General features: G+C 47.3%; 1 protein-coding gene across 6 annotated transcripts in view; it reads right to left on the bottom strand.

Annotated features, from left to right (window-relative positions):
• The window catches only part of LOC114871226, a 230,496-nt gene that overhangs the window by 139,939 nt on the left and 72,903 nt on the right, over positions 1-17,654 (bottom strand). For all 6 annotated transcript variants that reach the window (XR_003788540.2, XR_003788541.2, XM_046285060.1 and 3 more), the window contains exons 4-5: positions 6,355-7,173; positions 5,088-6,181 (exon numbers count right to left, since the gene is read on the bottom strand). Coding sequence is in view for 4 of the 6 variants with exons in the window: in XM_046285060.1 (XP_046141016.1) it covers positions 5,088-6,181; positions 6,355-7,173 (1,913 nt within the window). In the remaining 2 variants the exon portion in view is untranslated. The remainder of the gene's footprint in view (positions 1-5,087; positions 6,182-6,354; positions 7,174-17,654) is intronic.

Raw genomic sequence — 17,654 nt, 5'->3', positions numbered from 1 at the left:
ATGCAAATCTTGCTGCAATATTCATCCCAGTCAACTTTGTACAGCAACGTGATGTCTCGCTTGAATAAAGGACACCACAATGTTCTTCAATTTTTATAAATTATACGTGACATGTAGGGTGAAATTTATTTTGTGACGTTCGATTAAAGTGAAAGAATTGTTAGAGACCAATCGAAGGTTTGACGTTGAGCCCCTGACATACGAATGGACTGAAGAAAATTACAGGCTGACCTTTTGGCAAAGAAATCTCGCTGTTCGAAGAAAATTTCAATCTCTCTTTCAGTCTGCCCTCTGGTCTGCAGGCTTCGAGTGATATATGGAGCGGCCACGAACCCCACGTAGCAGGGGTTACGAACCTCCAAATTGATTCGAATCGTTCCTCGGCCGTAATGTTGGATAACTAATGATTCTAGCGCAGCCCTGATATCACGACAGGTAGGAGAGCTCACGGTCACGTAGGATGCACCGTAGGTTGCAGTAATACCACGGTGAGTCGTTTAAATCGGATTTTAATCGCGATCCTCTATTGCCACCACGCTGCGGGAGAGATAAATGAGACGTATGCTTCATTAGCTCCTTCTGTATATATATCATTCTTAGCTTAGAACAGTTTATATGATTTTTTTCGAGAAAAAGTTTGCAACGAAACGATGGCACTCGAATCATCGTCGACCCAGTCTTGCGCAGCGAATCACTTTGCCGTTATTATTCCATAAATAATAAACGGAATAGAAGGTACTTAGCGTCGCGTTATAATTTAGGCCAAGATCATCGGAGCAGCTGCTCCTTTTTCGCAATTACACCAACGTGCGATTTCAATATCCGCATCGCGCCGCTTTTAACCAGCTAATCACAGGTGTCCGCCGCGTGCACCTTGCCGTACGTTAATTGGTCTCGCGAGAAGAGCTGAATGATGAACGGGAACGCGTCGAACAAATCGAGCAAGATGAAACACGCGAGGAAGGAAAAGCTGGATCGCGCGACATCGAACGCACGGATCGTTCCATCACGACTTTCATGGTATCAAATTGAAAAGTAATATCGCTACCAAAGTGTGACATAATTGCTCGCTCGTATTGGCTCGCTACGTCCGGCAAGATAATTACAAACCCCGTCCCCGTTTCCCCCCTTGCCATCCTTCTCCGAGCACGACACTGCATCGAGCAACGTTGCTCGCTCCGAGAGCTATCGGCTTTTAATAATCGCTCGTGAAACTCGTTAAGATTCGCCGTCGGTTAATCGACGTAATACACGCGTTTCTCTTCTAATTGGCGAAATCGAGGTCTCAATCGAGGGGAGGGGTCGCGCGCGAAACCGGATCGCCGAAAATGAAGCATTCTCGTAGCAGAGGAACAAATTGGAACGCGGCTAACTTATCAACGCGTCAACGGTGATAAATGTCTCGTTACCAAGACGCGACCGACGCTTTCGTCCAGCAATCCGGAGAAACCTTAACCCTTAAATCTTTGCCCGATCGTGAAACCCGGCGCCGGTGTAAACGCTCGTTCGAACGGCAGATTAATTCCTGGGAACCTTTTAGCGTGATTTCGGTGATCCTTTATAGCCCGACCGAAGCATGTTGGTATTTACAGTGACATACGGACCTCGCTTAACTTAATAGTCGATGCGTTAACACGATCCGGCGTTATAAAAGAAGACGGACAGGCCTACGTGCGCGTCGCCCACGCGTCTACCTGTGTACGCACCCTCGCCACCAGACGCGACACCGAGAAACAAGAAAAAAGGGAACCACGTCCTTTCGACGATGATAATCGAACGTATCGCGAGGCATTCCCTCGAGAATTATTATACTAAACGAGCTGCCACGATCGGGTGCCAAGACACCGAGTATTATCCCATTAGAATAAATGCAAAGCAGAGTTGACTTCTACCATCTCGATGTACTCTTTCTCTGTCTCTGTTCCTCTCAACTTCCTCGTCTTTCACACAGACTGATTTTCTCCTCGTTCGTTAGCTCTCTCTCTCTCTCTTTCCGTTTGGTACAGCTCGGCGTCTGGCCTGGCACAAGGGTGGAAAATGGGAGGCAGTCGGAGCGGTAGGGCGCATTTACATGATATGAATATAATGGAGAGGGCCGGGTCGCTGGCAAACTCAGGACTACGAAAGCGCTACCTGTTGAACGGCGAGTTCAAACCCACGCTGACCTACGGGATGTATTCGGCCTGTCTGGACCGGCGCCCCGGCGCCCAGGCGCTACCAGGACATCTCTGGTCATATCCCATTCACATCTTCCATGACCTCTGCCAAGATTCGTTAACCCTGCATTGCTTTTTTTCTATTTTAATACTTCGATGTTTTATTGGATCTATGATTCCTGCAACTTTATCTTCCTTTTTATATCCAGAGAAGAGTCTATTAATCTCTTGCCATTTAATACCGAAGCGTATTAAGATTAAATCCTTCATCTATCAAAATATCTATGATATTTGTAAAAGTACTCGAATGATCCCAGAAGTCAGAAGACCTACGCGAGGAAACTGAGGAGGAAATGTCACCTGTCCAATTAAGGACCACTTTCCTATCCGCGATACGATCTCCACGCGCGCGCGGCTAACCCGCACGGTACCATTCTACGAAACCGTGACAAAGTCGTCGCCGCCATAAATATGTATGGGATAACGCGCGTCGTTCGAGCTAAGAGAACTCCGGATGTTTCCCTCCTTTTTCCTTCGTTCCCTTTCAACGTCTTGCCCTATCGGACATAGTCCCAGGGGTACTTGCCTGATTATACGCTCATCAGACAGCTCGTAGTTAAACAGAGTAGAAGTTACGACTCGGATAAAAGCTTCTTAGACGAAATTTCGGCTTCGACTATCACCGATAATGGTTACAAACGGATCTCGAAATAAAATGGATGTAATCCTACAAGTTTTTATCGGTCGCTGTAAAACGTCGAAGAGAAAAAGTTAAATAAGAGACGGAAGAATGGTGCTCGGTTCGTAAAAGAGTAGAAAGAGAATGAAGCGACTTTGTTTACCGTGCAACCGTGTGCCCGACATTATTTTTCGAGTCTCGATTACGCAGGAACGAGGAGCAGTCGTCTCGTAAAAATCGTTCTCTCGCGAGGCAACCGGAGCAGCGTTCTCCAGCGTTGAGAGACAGAGCCCGGTTAAAATAAAGAACAAGGGAATAAAGAAAGGCCCCCAGGCGAGAGGAACAGTCGAACATCGAGCCGAGAAACGACGGAGAAGCGTGAAGGCAATATAAAAGGCCAATAAAATCACGACGGTTAACAATACGGGCACCGAGTTGGCCCACCATCTTCTCTCCTCCCTTCCGTGAACGCACCCTGGTCAATTTCATTTGTCCTCCCGATTGCTATTTCGAAATTCCGACTTCACCACGTTCCGCTACAATATTACCCTCTCGAAAACGTCATCGAGCCAAGTTAACGCAATGAAACTTAGTCATTTGCACGCCTTATGCATAACGAAGCCCCTTCCCGTAAGAAAGCGAAGAACTTCGAAAGAAAAAAAGTTGGAAAGTTGCATCGATGGTTCGGCGAATATTCATGAAGTTCGAAAAGTAACGGGACGATACCGGTACCATGCACCGAGAAGTTCGACAGGGATCTCTGGATGCAAGAAACGGATATAACCCTTCGAGACAACACGGGCCGCGATCAAAGAAAGAAATATCGAAGGAGAATGAGGCTCGTTGAGGGAACGAGACAAGTATCGCGAGCGTGTACCCGAAATAAATTCAGCAAAGGCATTTCCAACTGACGATTGTCTCCGGGTTCGCTCGAGAGCGGAATATACCAGCCGTGAAACCAGTAGTCGTACACAAAGGAGAAGCAGGTACACGCGTTCGTCGAGGCGCGATTAATTTCAATTCTTGTCGCGCGACAACTTCCTACGACAGACCGTAAGCGTTCATTTCAAAGAATCCGAAACGTCAGACGGAGAGGATACGTGGAAGCTCGGTGAAACGAGGAGGAAGAAAGTCGCGAGGCGCCACACTCTCGCGGGACGAGCGCGTTCCGCAGCCGGGTCACGATCGGTAACGCAGCTATCCATTAGCGACACGTTATTCGCCCGCTTCTTTCGAGCGACGATCGAGTCGGCGTTTATCGTTCGTCGGCGAATTCCAGTATAGTTTTACCCGTGATTATTCCCGCTCCGCGATCTGGAATTCCGTTCGAAATCGCGACTTCACCGTTCATTAACGCTCCGCTCTTGCGAGCATTCCAATAAGCGATTTTTTTTCCTCGAGAGAAAAAAGAGAAAAACTAGTCGGCGAAGTCGCCTTCTCTCGCGGATCGGTGTTAATGACCGTAATCGAGAGAGCTACGATTTCGCGACAGATCGTTATTAAAGCGTACCGCTCGTAATTACTCGAGACTAATAACTCGTGCTCGCAGACGGTCGTGCATCGTGCGCGAATACCCCGAAGAATGCCGTTGGATTTCGCAACATTGGTCTATTAAACACGCTGGGAAGGGGCTAAAGGGAAAACAAGGGATAGTTGCGAGGAGCTTTATCCTGCCGCGTAAACCGCACGCGATTTATGCCCGACTGAACGCTCTCACGCGAACCAGCCTGCACGAGTTTCGGTGCCGCGTTGAAAACGCGTGGAGATCAAAGCCCTACGCGTCTCAAGAAATGCATATACCAACCCTTTTCCTATTTGGAACCGCCTTTGAAATTGTTCTATGCAAATTCATGATGGTGCGCGAATATGACAAGCGTTAGATTTTGAAAAATTACATTTTTGGATGAGTTTTTAAGAAAATAAAGTTCTCTGGTTAGCGCAATAAAAATGGAGATTGAAGGATTAACTTGTCGAGGTTAAACGGTTTATCCGAACGTCCCGTGTGTCAGAACAATGTACTCTGTTCGATGGTACACGATAAAGTGTTCGCCGAGAGGGACGAGTCAACGTCGCGTCGGTTTGAAGTAGGCGTCACGTAAACAAACGGCTGGCTAAGTCGGACAATTACAGATAGCCGGTAGAAACAATGACTGCCGTTTCGAGAAGAGAATGAAAGGCATAGTCGTAAATCTGAACGGAAACAGGTGGAGGCGCGTGATCCCGAGTAGTATATAGTAGATCGAGTAACTGACCTTGCGAAGAAAGCTGCGGCTGCGCTGGCCTGCGCCGGTGTCCCGGGCACCCCGCTCACGTTGTACGAGTACTTGGTCTCCTGGTACACTTGATACGCGCTTTGCGGCTTCGAATGGGACGATCGGTGATAATAATGATCGGCGTACACGGCGTTCTTCTCCGTAGAACGTTCACCGGCGACCTTGGACAGGCCGTAATTCTGCATCGCGGTCGAGGAGGACGACGTCTTCGAGTGACATTTCTCGTGACCGTTCTTCTCGGGCCCGTGCGAGTGCGACTTCTCGTGGGCAGACGAGACGGCCGGCTTGTCGATGGTCCCGTACGACTTGAAGTCGTACCCCTTCAATTCACCGTAGTACTTGATATTCTCCACCTTGAAACCGTGACCAACCTCGTGACCCTTCGACTTGGCGGTCTCGTGTTTCCCGTAGCCCAGTTCCTGGACCGATTTCATCCTATCCCCGCACTTCCCGACGGTCTCGATACCGTGAAGAATCGCCTTCGTCGACGGCTTCTCGATCTTCAACATCGATCTCTCGCACAGACGACCTTGCACCGCCTCGCTGGCCTTCAACAGAGAATCCACGGCACCCTTGTACCTGTCGCACGTCGATGGCTCGCACGGCACACCGCTACCACCGTGGCAGACATTACCGGAAACGGCACCGCAACCGCTACCTCCGTTACCACCACCGATGCCGGACGAACGAGTCTGATGATGATGGGACGACTTGGACGCGTCGGGATGACACCTCGACGATATCACTTCCGACTCGTCGATGCCATCTTGATAAGAATCCTCTTTGTTCGCGTTGTTATTGTTACCGTTACCGTTCGAGCAACGCGTGTCACACGACTTGTACGGTAGCCGAGACCGCGACGAAGGAGCGCGTGTTGCTTCTCGCGCGGTTGGCGTGATACTGGCCAGATTAGAGGGCGTCTCGGCGCCATGAGTGCCGCCGGTCCCCCTGCTGGAGTTACCACCACCGCCGCCTCCACCACCGCTGTTGGTGCCGGTACCTATACTCCCTCCTCCGCCACCACCTGCTCCTCCACTACCACCATTGCCACCTTGTCGCTTGCCCCTCTCCTCCTGTCGAATTAATAATGTTACCTGTTACCGCTAATCGGTAAGATTCGTCGACGATTCTCTGCTTTCGAGATCGACCGGAAGTGGACACGATTCGAAGGTGAAAGGGAAAGGGGTCGGTTGGGATAGTTGGGTTCACCAAAAGATTCATCAAACGCAAATATAAGTTTTCTTACCTGTACTCGTTTGTAATCGTCCTGTTTCCTGGCTACTTCCGAATACTTCGGAGGAGGTTCAGACTTTGGTGGGGTTTCCTGATATTTCGGTGGTTTATCAAATTGCCTGTACTTGGGTGGATCGATGTAAGGGTTGTTCTGATGCCTGTAATAATTCGGTAGCTGACACTCGGTGAGATCGGACTGGGATCTGTTCAACTGATGATAATGCGGCGGAGGATTCGCCTTCTGTTCCTGATGGCTCTGTTTGCCGTGCTTCGTGATCGCGTTCGTTTTTTCCTGACCACCGTGACACTTGTCCCGTTTCTCCTCCCTCTCCTTGCCACCCTCCGACTTGCCGTCCTTCGTCTTCTCCTGCGAGCCAGGACCATCGATCTCGTAGAAAGTCAACTCCTTTTTGTTCTGATTCTTCTCGATCGCGGAACGATGGGGCTTCGGATGGTGCTGAACGTTCTCCACCTTGACGGGCGGATCTATCTGATAGAATGTTAACTCCCGCGAGTCCTGCGACTTCGAACGGATCTCCTGGCACGGGTGTTGCTGTCTCTCCGGTTGCGAATGACTACGGGTGTACCTCTGATCCGGCTTCCCGATCGCTTCTTGATGTCTCGACGATAATCTCGCGAACCTCTCGTTCGGTCCTAGCCTGACCGAGTTACGACCGTACTCCAGATACTCGTCGCCGTACTTGAAAACCTGTCGAGGCTTGTACTTCTCCTCGAACTGCGAGTAATTGTACGTATTGAAACCCACTTGATTAAAGTTTCTGCTGAGGTTCGACGAGTCGTAGTCGGTCGACGTGACCGCCTCCATATTTATCTGGAACAATAAAGGGGAAGGTAGAAGCGTTACACCCGAATACTGATCAATTATCCAAGTATCTGGACCAAACACTTGAAGGAATATGAAGTCAGCGAAAGATAAGTTGCACGAGTAGTCGAAGACAGTGGGTATGTACAGAGAGAGAGAGATGCTTTCCAAGAGGGTAATCGTTCGAGTGGAGAGGAGAAAAGTAGAGTCAAGGGCGTTCCACGGTGGAAAGGAATAAGAAAGAGGGACTCGAGTCGGGCCAGGGTGGACCATAAATCGGGGAACGTCTTACTCTTAAATGCCCGGGGTATTTACCGTGAAACAAAAAGCCACGGCACGATAAATAAAATCTGACACCAAGGGGGCGTGCCTCTGTCTGCCTCTGTTTCGCGGATAAAGCACCGCTCTGTTGCATCCACTCTGCCGGTCCGAAACGAAACGGAACCCTGCTCGAGAACCTTTGGAAGGGGTTGCTCTTGCAGCGGCAGCAGGAAGCTGGCTGGTCAGCGCCGAATTCCACGTCGAAAATCGAGTCGTGCTCGAGGAACCGGTTCGCACCTCTGCACCCGAAGGCCAATCGATTGCGCCTGTATGTGTACCCGTCGCGGGTTGCTTTCACGATGAGCCCGAGATCACGCGTGTACCTCTTCATTTTTTTTTTTACTCCCTTTTTATCTCCACCTCCTCTTTCTCCCGTGTTCAAGCTCTTTTATACGGAATACGCTGCGAGGCACGACCAGAGCACCGAGATGCATGACCGCGATTAGACTGCGAGTCGAGCTGGCAAAAATCCGCTGCTGATCGCGTGCTCCCGCGGACGATCTAGGTAGATCGGTCAAATATAAATAAGAATTATTTTCCAGCATTTCCTAATTACCTAATATTTCACTGATCCTCCTCGTTTCGACTCGTCCCCGATAACTGTAAATTAAAATATTCAAGTAGGGATCGCCGGGAGGAGGGTGGTATTAAGAAAAAAATGCTTGTCAATCGATTATTCCTGAAATCGGTCTCTCACCCCGAGCCTCGATGGCCATCTTTTTGACCTGAAATCAAATTCAGCTGATCGAGCATCTTACTTCGAGAGATTGTCCCGAGTGGTACGATCGGGTCACCAGGTATGTATATATGTATCGGACTTCATAATTTCTTTCTAGAACACCGAGAGAATGGCCCTCGGGGTGGCACGGTTATATATTACCAACCGTAATGAAGACTCCACGGCAGCGAGCTACCGAGCTCAGGCTTGTTTATCGCCTCGCCTCAAATATACAATTAACATGTTGAAAAGGTGCCCGAGGTCTCGGAATCGCGACCATCCTTTTGCTCAACGCCGACAAAGAAAGGGTTGCGGGGCACTGTACTCCGGTCTCGTTACCTCGTACGCCTCGTTAAAGCGTGTCTGGATTCTTAACCCGCAATCTCTTTTCTTATTCTCCCTTTTACCGTCCACTTCGTGCTCTTCCGAAAAATTATATACGTACGCGAAAATCTCGTAAATCGTTGGGAAGAATTTAATATAGATCTCCGGAGATTCCTAGCTTGGAAATAAATGAAGAAACTTGCTAAAGGATCGTGCGATTTTCAAGGAGCGACTGACCCGAATACAGAGCGCGGTGAATCAACTTTTCTCGGCTGAAAGCTGCCTGCCATTATTAAATATAATTAAAGAGAAAGGCTGTCGAAGCCCGGAGAGCGATATCGCGAGATATACACGACGAGAGTACCTTGCGAACGCGTGTTTCGTTCAATCATGTTCACGCCGATCGGATAATTCGCCGGATTTAATCGGAACGAGGTGAAAACTCGTCGCGCAACAACGCGGCCGGAAGTTCCTTGCAAATGAGAATCACGGTATTCGAGGCTCGGACAACGTGTCCCCGTCTGCGCGATACGCGGCCAATATTGATAGTCGTTCGCGTCACAATTCTCATTTATCTTCATCCCTCAATTTCCCGTGTACACGTGCTCGTAGCACACCGTTCAGAAATAAAACCAGCCACCTCTACTCGTGTTTTCTAAAGTACACGCGACGAGAGTGATAGCCCTTCGATCCTGTATTTCGAGCACCGTTCGATTAAACTGCGAGACGGTTATTCCGTTCCATCCACGATAAAGTCTATTTTACCATCTTCAGGGATAGGAATTTTCTCGAGGAAAATTTGTATGTTTTCTATTACCATTTATAGTCCCTTTCAAAGTTACAACCCTCAAACATCGTGGTATTACAAAAGTGAGCAGAAGAATAAATTTAGTTTTCAAATTTCCAAAGGGTTGCGTCCTCCCGTAAATGGAAGTAAAGTAGAAGTCTGCAATAAGTGCTTCCCTTTTCGAAAAATATATTCTTTCTTATGTTGACTTCAAAAGAGTGAAAATATTAAACTCAAAGGTGGTGAATTTAGTCGTCAACCTAACAATCTAACTTGAGTAATTGAAAATAATGATGTATGAGATAGAAGCAGTAATATAACACATTCCAAGGCTGGTAGCAAACGCGTTAAGGTGAAATTAGCGGAAAAGCAAGGCGACTTTCTCACCGGTCTCAATAATATATCCGCGAGTATAAATATTGATAGATTTTTATCGAAAGTTCCATTCCGGAAGACGATAATAAGGTTGTTTGCGTAGGGAATAATAAGTCTGGTTGCTGGATGGATGCGGGCCCGTGCCGTGTCTGCGAACGGGGCCCCGTAATTACGCTTGCCACTAAAATTATCCTGGCAATCGGTTTCGCGCGATACACGGGGTGTCTCGAGAGGAAACGACCACCTTCCCGTTCATCGATTAGTATTATTAGCGAGAGGCTAGGCGAAATCGGTAAAAGCTCGTCCGGTTTCACCCTCTTCTTCTTCCTTTCTTTCTATTTTTTATTTTACCCATCTCGTCGAAACGGTACACGTGCTGCGGGCCGGGAATTTATCGCTGGCCATCGAAATTCCGTATCCTCGCGAAAGAAAAAAGGACAAATATTGATTACAGAGTACATCGTCGGGCGATAATCGTCGTCCACGACAAAAGAGAAATCGAGCGGCCCGCTTAATAACGCCGTGCGCGAGGATAATTAGTCTCTGCTCGCTGGACGAGCAGGTATTTTCAAGAAACACTCGAAAAGAACGGGGAAAAGCTCGGCTGAGGACCAATGGGTAATGCAGCTTCAACGTAACGAAGAATCCCGACGAATCTTGTTCGCGAGACTAATTGGCTATTTAATCGGCGGTAGTTGTTGAAAGTAGCCGTTTAAGGTCGACAAGCTGCGGTCCCTGTTGAACGTTGGAAACGGGCCGCGAATTGCGGCGTAAAGGAGCAACAAGAGAAAACGGGAGAGCCAGTGCCTTGGTACGAGCAGCATTTCTCTGGGCAATTTGCGAATTATTAATTTAGCCATTCCCCTTTAACGCTACTGCGCCCGCGGCTAATATTTTCCCCGGAGTCGAGCGAGAACCCGCCAAGAACCGAGCCAACAGAGGCATACGGAAACGTAGAAACTACACTGGCTTCGAAAAGTCCATTCGCAGTAATGTAATGGCCTCTTTGTAATTTCTTAACGGTCTCTATATCCCGACAAGATTGGGATTTAAATAGTAATTTCGGGAGATAGTGTTGCGAGTCTTCTTCTAAATAATACATTGTTTCTGAGATTTTCTAAACGCACTGTAACTGACAATGAGTAGAACGAGGAAGGAGGAAGAAAAGACGAATAGGAGTTGAGAGAAGCACGGAATGAGCTGGCACGACATTGATGGTTACCACGGAACTACAAACGCGTCCGTGAACAAAGTTCCGCGTCCAATTATGAAATAAAGGCAGGTAACAAACTTGATTCCGCTCGTTGAGCTCGCCAAGTGCAACGTCCCACGAGAAATATTATCGGGAAAGAAACGAGTGACTATCGTTTAGTTGCTGGCACGTTCGACCCTTCTGCTTGTCGTCTCGAAACGTACAAACGGAGCGGCCGGAAGTAGAAATTTTTTGTCCCTCCGAGGGAACAAGAGGAAACGAGATCTTTGTTGCGTACAATGCGAGGCATTAAAGCATCTCCAGTCTGCTTACGAAGTTTCTTTAATTGATTCACCGAACAACAGACTTCATACAAAATATCCGCTTTACAAAAAATTGTACTCTATTATTGCAATTTTCAAAAGAAGAAAACACAATGCGTCGTAAAAATATGCCACAATGTTCTTACATCGTTACGAATTGTTCTCGAAGAAACGACTAGTGCAAAATAGAATTAAATACACGGTACAACGAAACTATTACGCCGGTAATTGTTCGAAAATCGGATTTACCGTTCGTTTATTGTGCACGTTCGCCAATCGATTTTCAGACCGAGCAGCTATTAACGAAACAGCGAGGCAAGTGTTGTTCGAAGTTAACCACCGAGTGAAAAACAAGGCATGCCTCTGCTGGCACAAAATCATAACCAGATTTTCCATTTCCCGGCAGAGAGGGTATCAGGGGGTCGTCGGAATATCCAATTTTCACGGTGGACCGAGCTGTCTCAATGCCATCTACCCCGGCGACTGCAACAATCGAATTAGAAACGGGCCGGTTGGCTGGTCGAATGAGAATCTTCGCTCGTTTTCCCGCGTTCGCTTTGTTCCGGGATAAAACAACCGTGTATTATCGCCAAGGTGCAATTTCGAGCCGATATACCCTCGTTAACCCTTCGAAACCGTATAGTATCTCTTTAGAGAAAATTGCGCCCTCCGGGATTGATGCATCGGTGTCCCAAATATTTTGCAATTTTTCGCGAGTAAAAGAAGTAGCAAACAAAAAGTATATTTCTCCAGGAGAAAGTGACACAGAGGGTCGATTGGAAAGGGACGGGTCTTTTAATATAGACGGCGCGCGAGGGCTTTTGAAGGGCGCGTAGAACCGCTAGATTCCGCTGATTGACTGACTGACACGGCACGGGTAAAGGGGAACCGGGTGAAAGGGCCAGACAAAGGGAAAACTCGAGGACAACGGCCGCGACCGGGAAAGCACCGGGCAGAGAGTAATCTCTTACGGTCGAGTTTGTCCCGCGCGGAGAATCTTCCCCGATCACTCCGAATAATCATCGTGGGACAGGCGTGCATCATTCTCGCGTCATCGCATCTACGAAAATGAGGAAGTCCTCCGCGAGCGAATACCAGACGAAGGAGGGCAGCTGGATTTTCAGCGGATGACGCGAGTGCATTGGACGTTGATAGAGTCGCAAGGGCGGATAAGTTCCTGCGATGGCTAGAATCGTTTCGTTCCTAAAAACAGAGGATTTGTCCGCCTGATTTCACGTACAGACGTGGTTTTACAACGCTGTTTCTAGGCGTAGAAGGAAGGCTCACTTTTAATGCCCGATGGAATTCTATGAATGTAGAACGAGGAGGTAATTAATGTTCAATCGTAACGAGAACTTCAAAGTGGTCCAATTAACCCTTTGCCGACCTGAATCTCATAGTTCGGGCTTGTAGAGGAACATTTTCAAAGTTGGGATTATGTGTCGAGTACCCTCTCTGAATTTCTATGCGTATCTCGCAAGTTACTCGGAATGTTGATATAGAAGTTGAAAAATATGTTTTTGATAGCTCTGCTGATCACTTGTAAATCCATCCGAAATACCATCGCGAAACACTCGTCATGCAATCGTAAATCATCCTTAAGCGAGGTTTTATCACCCCGCAGCAACGATTTACCGGACTTACAAGCTAATCCCGCCTCTCGGTCCATGGAAAATCACGTAATTAATAGATTAGGCCGATGATCGTGCATATTACACCCTCGTAGATAACGTTTTGCCATCTGTGGCCTCGGTTATTTTTCTTTCGTTAGAAGATACCGTTCTTCTCTCCAACGATCCATAACCACGAAATCGAACAACGAGAAAATGCATAAAAGAAACGACCTCCTCTGAGCAACAAATTTGATAAATGTACAATTTTTTGTATTCAATCCTTGGTGGATTCAGTGGATCCGTGCAACGATGGCAAGCCAACTAATATCTTTAATGCGGTTCCATCCGAACGAAGAAGCTTCCCGTGCTCAACGTTGATAAAGATTTAAATTATTCCCGTATTTTGCCAACTTCGCTGCAGCCGACCTCTTATTCTCCTCTTTCTTGGATCCGTAGAGACGAAACAGGATGATATTCGGTTCGGGGCGATGCGCAAGATTCCGGGGATTAATTGAATACGTAACAAGAAGCCGAATTGAAAAGCACTGTTGTCAATGGGGCGCCAGTCGAGGCTGGAAAGAGAGTCGGCGTTCGCTCTGGAAATTGAATGAACGGGCTTCGAGGATGAATGGGGAGGAAATCGTGCGTGCGTCTACCGATTGGATCTGCTCGTGTTTATGCGAACACGACCGTGAAAAATTTCATGCACCGGGCAAATGGAAAAATCAATGCGTTGGTTAATAACCTTCCTTGTCATGGGGTTATCGGTAAGCGGCGCATCGAATTTAAAATAATGAAATATTTTAAAAAGAAAAATATTTCCAATAACGTTAATATTAGATTAGTAACGCGAGGTAAAATTTTAAATATTCCCTGTTACGGCGTGTCTGACTGTGCACCGACTTTTCTACTGTGACGATCGACGTGTTATTAATTATTATTGAAACGTGCCGCGGCACACACGGCCTATTCTACCGTGGCGACGCGTAAAAGAATACAAATTGAAAAACTACAAAAAAGTTTAAAATAAAGAAACATGAAAGCAACGAATAGCTGCAGCGTGTCAATATTTTCGGCACACGTCACGTGCAACTTGCGACACCAAAAAACGAGCGGAATATTAAAAAAAGAATAAGAGGCAGGAACAAATTGAAACAGCGGTGGACGTAGAAGAGCACTCGTCGAACGAGCAGCAGCAGGGAAATCGAATTTGAAAAACGTTCGCGCGAGAAGGAACGCTCCCCACGAACCTTTTAAAGCTCTCTGTTATCCTTGGCGGCCTCCCGAAGGACACTCTTATCTCCTGGCCGCTGTTTGCTTTGTGGATCTTAACAGGGTAACGTTCGCTGCCAGAAACGGTCCAGAGGAGAGAGAGAGATTCTAGGCTGGCGAGCAACCGGCCGTCGCGCCGCGAAGGGACGACCAGTGAAATAACAAGAGCGAAATGCACGAAGAGGGTTCGAACCGTAAGGGTAAGAGGAGGGCGGAAGGTTGCGCGTGTCCTGGAGGAAGCCAGAGGATAGCAGGGTAAAGGAAGAAAGAGAAACGGCAGGATAAGACGACAATCCGGTGCGCAAATGCCAGCGGGATTTAGATCGGACGTCTCTAATGGCAGCAGGATTTCAATGGCAAATGGCACCTGCCAGATCCTCGCCACTTGTTTGGCCAAAGGATTTGTAAAATCTGTAGAGATATCCGTGTGGATACTTAGGCCGCTCGTTGAACGTATCGGCAAGTAGAACGGGCAAAGGAATAAAACGGTCTCATTGATTTAAGTTTCTCGGTAGAATGAACCAATATTGTCTCAGCCGGAGGAAAGGGACCGAAGAGTACGCGGTTATCGCTGACGATGGGTTTAAAGTACCAGTTGGAAACGCTTTCCATGTCGATTTCTATCTGAACAAAATTATTAACAATTATTTTCAAAGTGATATCGATTACTTTCACCTAGATCAAAGGCAAGCCGCCTAACAAACAGACGTGTAAAAATATTGTGACTAAAGATCCTTTATCTTTTGGATACTTTTTATCTGAACATTTCAGGAGGGCGATAAAGATATCTAACAACGTGATATTCATCGAGGTATCTCACGATCTCCAGTGACCTCTGATCGTTCGAAGAAAATCGACAAAAACTCCTGGTTCCTCGAGAAGAAGACGAACGCCGTTGAAAAACCTCGAATCCTCTTGCCCTCTCCCCGTTCGAGAAGAAGCAAACAATCTAACAAGCAAAAAATCTCTTTTACGTCCCGAGTACCGAGAGAGAGTTGCTCGATGCTTGTTAAGAGAAGGCTCCTCTCCGAGTGTCTCTTGGTTCTATGGTGGAAGAAAAAAGGAGAGAAAAGAAGAGCGGTAAGGGAGGGACAGGTGAATGGAAAAGGAGGAAAAGCACGACAGGGGGTTGGTGTCCTTCGTTAAGAGACGTTAGCGAGACACCTGGTGCACGATTACGCTCGCGCTACTCGCACATGGGGTTTTCCGCTGATGGCGCCTCTATGGGGACTGAAAGCCCGCTGGATGCCCGACGACATCATGACGGATGGGTACGTCACTCGTTGCAACCGGCTACCAACGAACAATAACGTTACGAATGTTTCATTTTCCCAACGCTGTCCACTTCCCTCGCCAACTTTTCATCGTCATCGATCATATTCTGGTAATCGGTACGCGTGTACCTCTTTGAAAAATAGTCATTCATTTGACGTAATAAAATATACGGTGTACGACAGGATTTTGAGTATTTTTCGATGGAACATAAAGTATTAGAAAGAGGAGAAAAAGAAGGGACCACTTGGCTACGACAAAAGCAGCCATCCGTTGAAACACGCCACCCTTAAGTGGTCGGTTTGATTTATATCCAAGAAATATGACTGCTAGACGGCTAAGAAATCACTTGGCTTCCCAAAATCTAGGTTTCCAACGCTCTTAAGAGTCGAAATATGTATTAAGGATGATACTGCAGTTAGTTTTGCTGGGAGGGAGATGAACGGATAGAGAGTAACCTGTCGCGTCGATCAAGGAAGACTTGATGGATTTTAACCCCTGACTGATATTCGATTACAGATCCGCCTCCCTCGACCGATAATCCATTATAGTTCTTGCATCCTCCCCGGCCAGATACTCGTTCCTCCGGTGACTCGTGCGTTTTCTGGAATTTATCAAGCCGAATTGGATCGTAAATGGGGGTTCATACGGAATTTCGACGGGTCGAGGGTGAATACGAGAAGTTGCCTGTTGTGAAAGCGATGACCGTGTGATGAAGCATCGCCGAAGGGTGGGAAAATAACGAGGAGAAGGAATCTTTTTGTTAAACTCGAAACGTTGTACGAAATCTCAAGCGTACAGTCGAGATCGTGGCGGAACAGTTGCGGGACTTTGGGATATTTACACGGTTGCGGTAGACGCGGCAAACTTTAACGCAAGGGGTGCGTAACATCGCGATACTAGTAAGAGAAAAGAGCGCGTAAGGGAGGTGGGAGATCCTTTAATCTTCGCGGATCAAAACGACGCGGAGCGTCGCCACGAGACGATCGACCACCGCTCGGCTCCTCTACGAGAGCACGTGATTGCTTCGTGTATTCGAGTGGAAACACTTTCAAAGGGACGTGCTGCGCAAAGAAAATTGCATTGTAATTAAAACCGCGGCGTCTTTGTGGGTCGCGCGCTGCTCGAAAAGTGCACTCGCCGTCGGGCGTGCATTCATCATCCGATTGTACGCGCAAAGAGGATACGTCGCTTGATGTTATCGCGGGCAATAATCCTGTACAATTGTTTCATCGTGCATGGAACGAGCCGGGACATAGTAACTCGCTTGATAAATACTTGAAAATATCCTAGATGATATAAAAGTACATAGTTAAAAGTAATTCCCGAAGGAAAAGAAGTTGTGCAAAAAAAAGAGCCAAGCCGGCATCGAGGAGATGCTATTTAAAATGAAGGGATCTATAAGGGACGAGTAACGAATCTTCTTTACGATCCATAAATCAGCGGTAGCCGCATTGGAACTTTAATTGCATTCGAACGAGTGGCCCTGTTCCAATTTTCTCGCTGCCCGGCTTCCTCGAAGGAGCATCTTCTAAAAGAAGTCATTCGACAGAGTGTATATAAAAGGAACAAGAATAATTCGCCGGAAAGTCATAAAAGTACGTATCATTGTAAGTAATCATCCTCTGCAACGGCTACTGATCAATAAACGTAAGATACACAGTGCCAATCGTCGACCATTGCCAATGAATTGCTACTGGAAGCAATTTTAATCCACTAGTCTGGTGTTTCTCAGAAGATGAACCCGAGGGGAGATCGGCGAAGTCAGTCTGGGCGTCAATTGAACGCGGTAATGCAATTTCATCAACACGCGGGAGGGAACTGACCCTCGCAAGTCCACGAAAGGTCATCCCTGTCCCCAAGTTTTGACCGACCCTCGAATAATAAACGGATCGTTAGCATTGATTAAAGCGCACCGCCGTGCGAGATGGTCTGTTTGCTGTTTCTGGTCAATATTTGTCAGGAGTGTCAGAATGGTTTGCGTCTTTCACGTCACAATAGAAGGAATTGCCTCCAGTAATCTTCGATCGATCGAGATTAGAAAGATAAAGATAAGTTTCGAGATAGAGGGATAAGAGTCCAAGTACCGTGCGTCGCCGACCTTCCGGACAAATTCTTGGTACATATAGACTAAAGAAAAAGTTTCTAAATCCCTGTTTCATTTCGATTCCTAGATCATTCCCGCGTCCTCTACAATATACTTTCGCTAGGAGTAGAAACTTCTGTTCCGACATTTTCAAGAAGGAAAGATAACGAGGTCGTAGGTTACTTTACTTAACAACCCCGAGGCGTA

This window comes from Osmia bicornis, chromosome 3 (genome assembly GCF_907164935.1).
Source record: "Osmia bicornis bicornis chromosome 3, iOsmBic2.1, whole genome shotgun sequence".
NCBI lineage: Eukaryota > Metazoa > Arthropoda > Insecta > Hymenoptera > Megachilidae > Osmia > Osmia bicornis.
The sequence above is the reverse complement of the archived record's forward strand: the minus strand, read 5'-3'. Positions and strand labels throughout refer to the sequence as shown.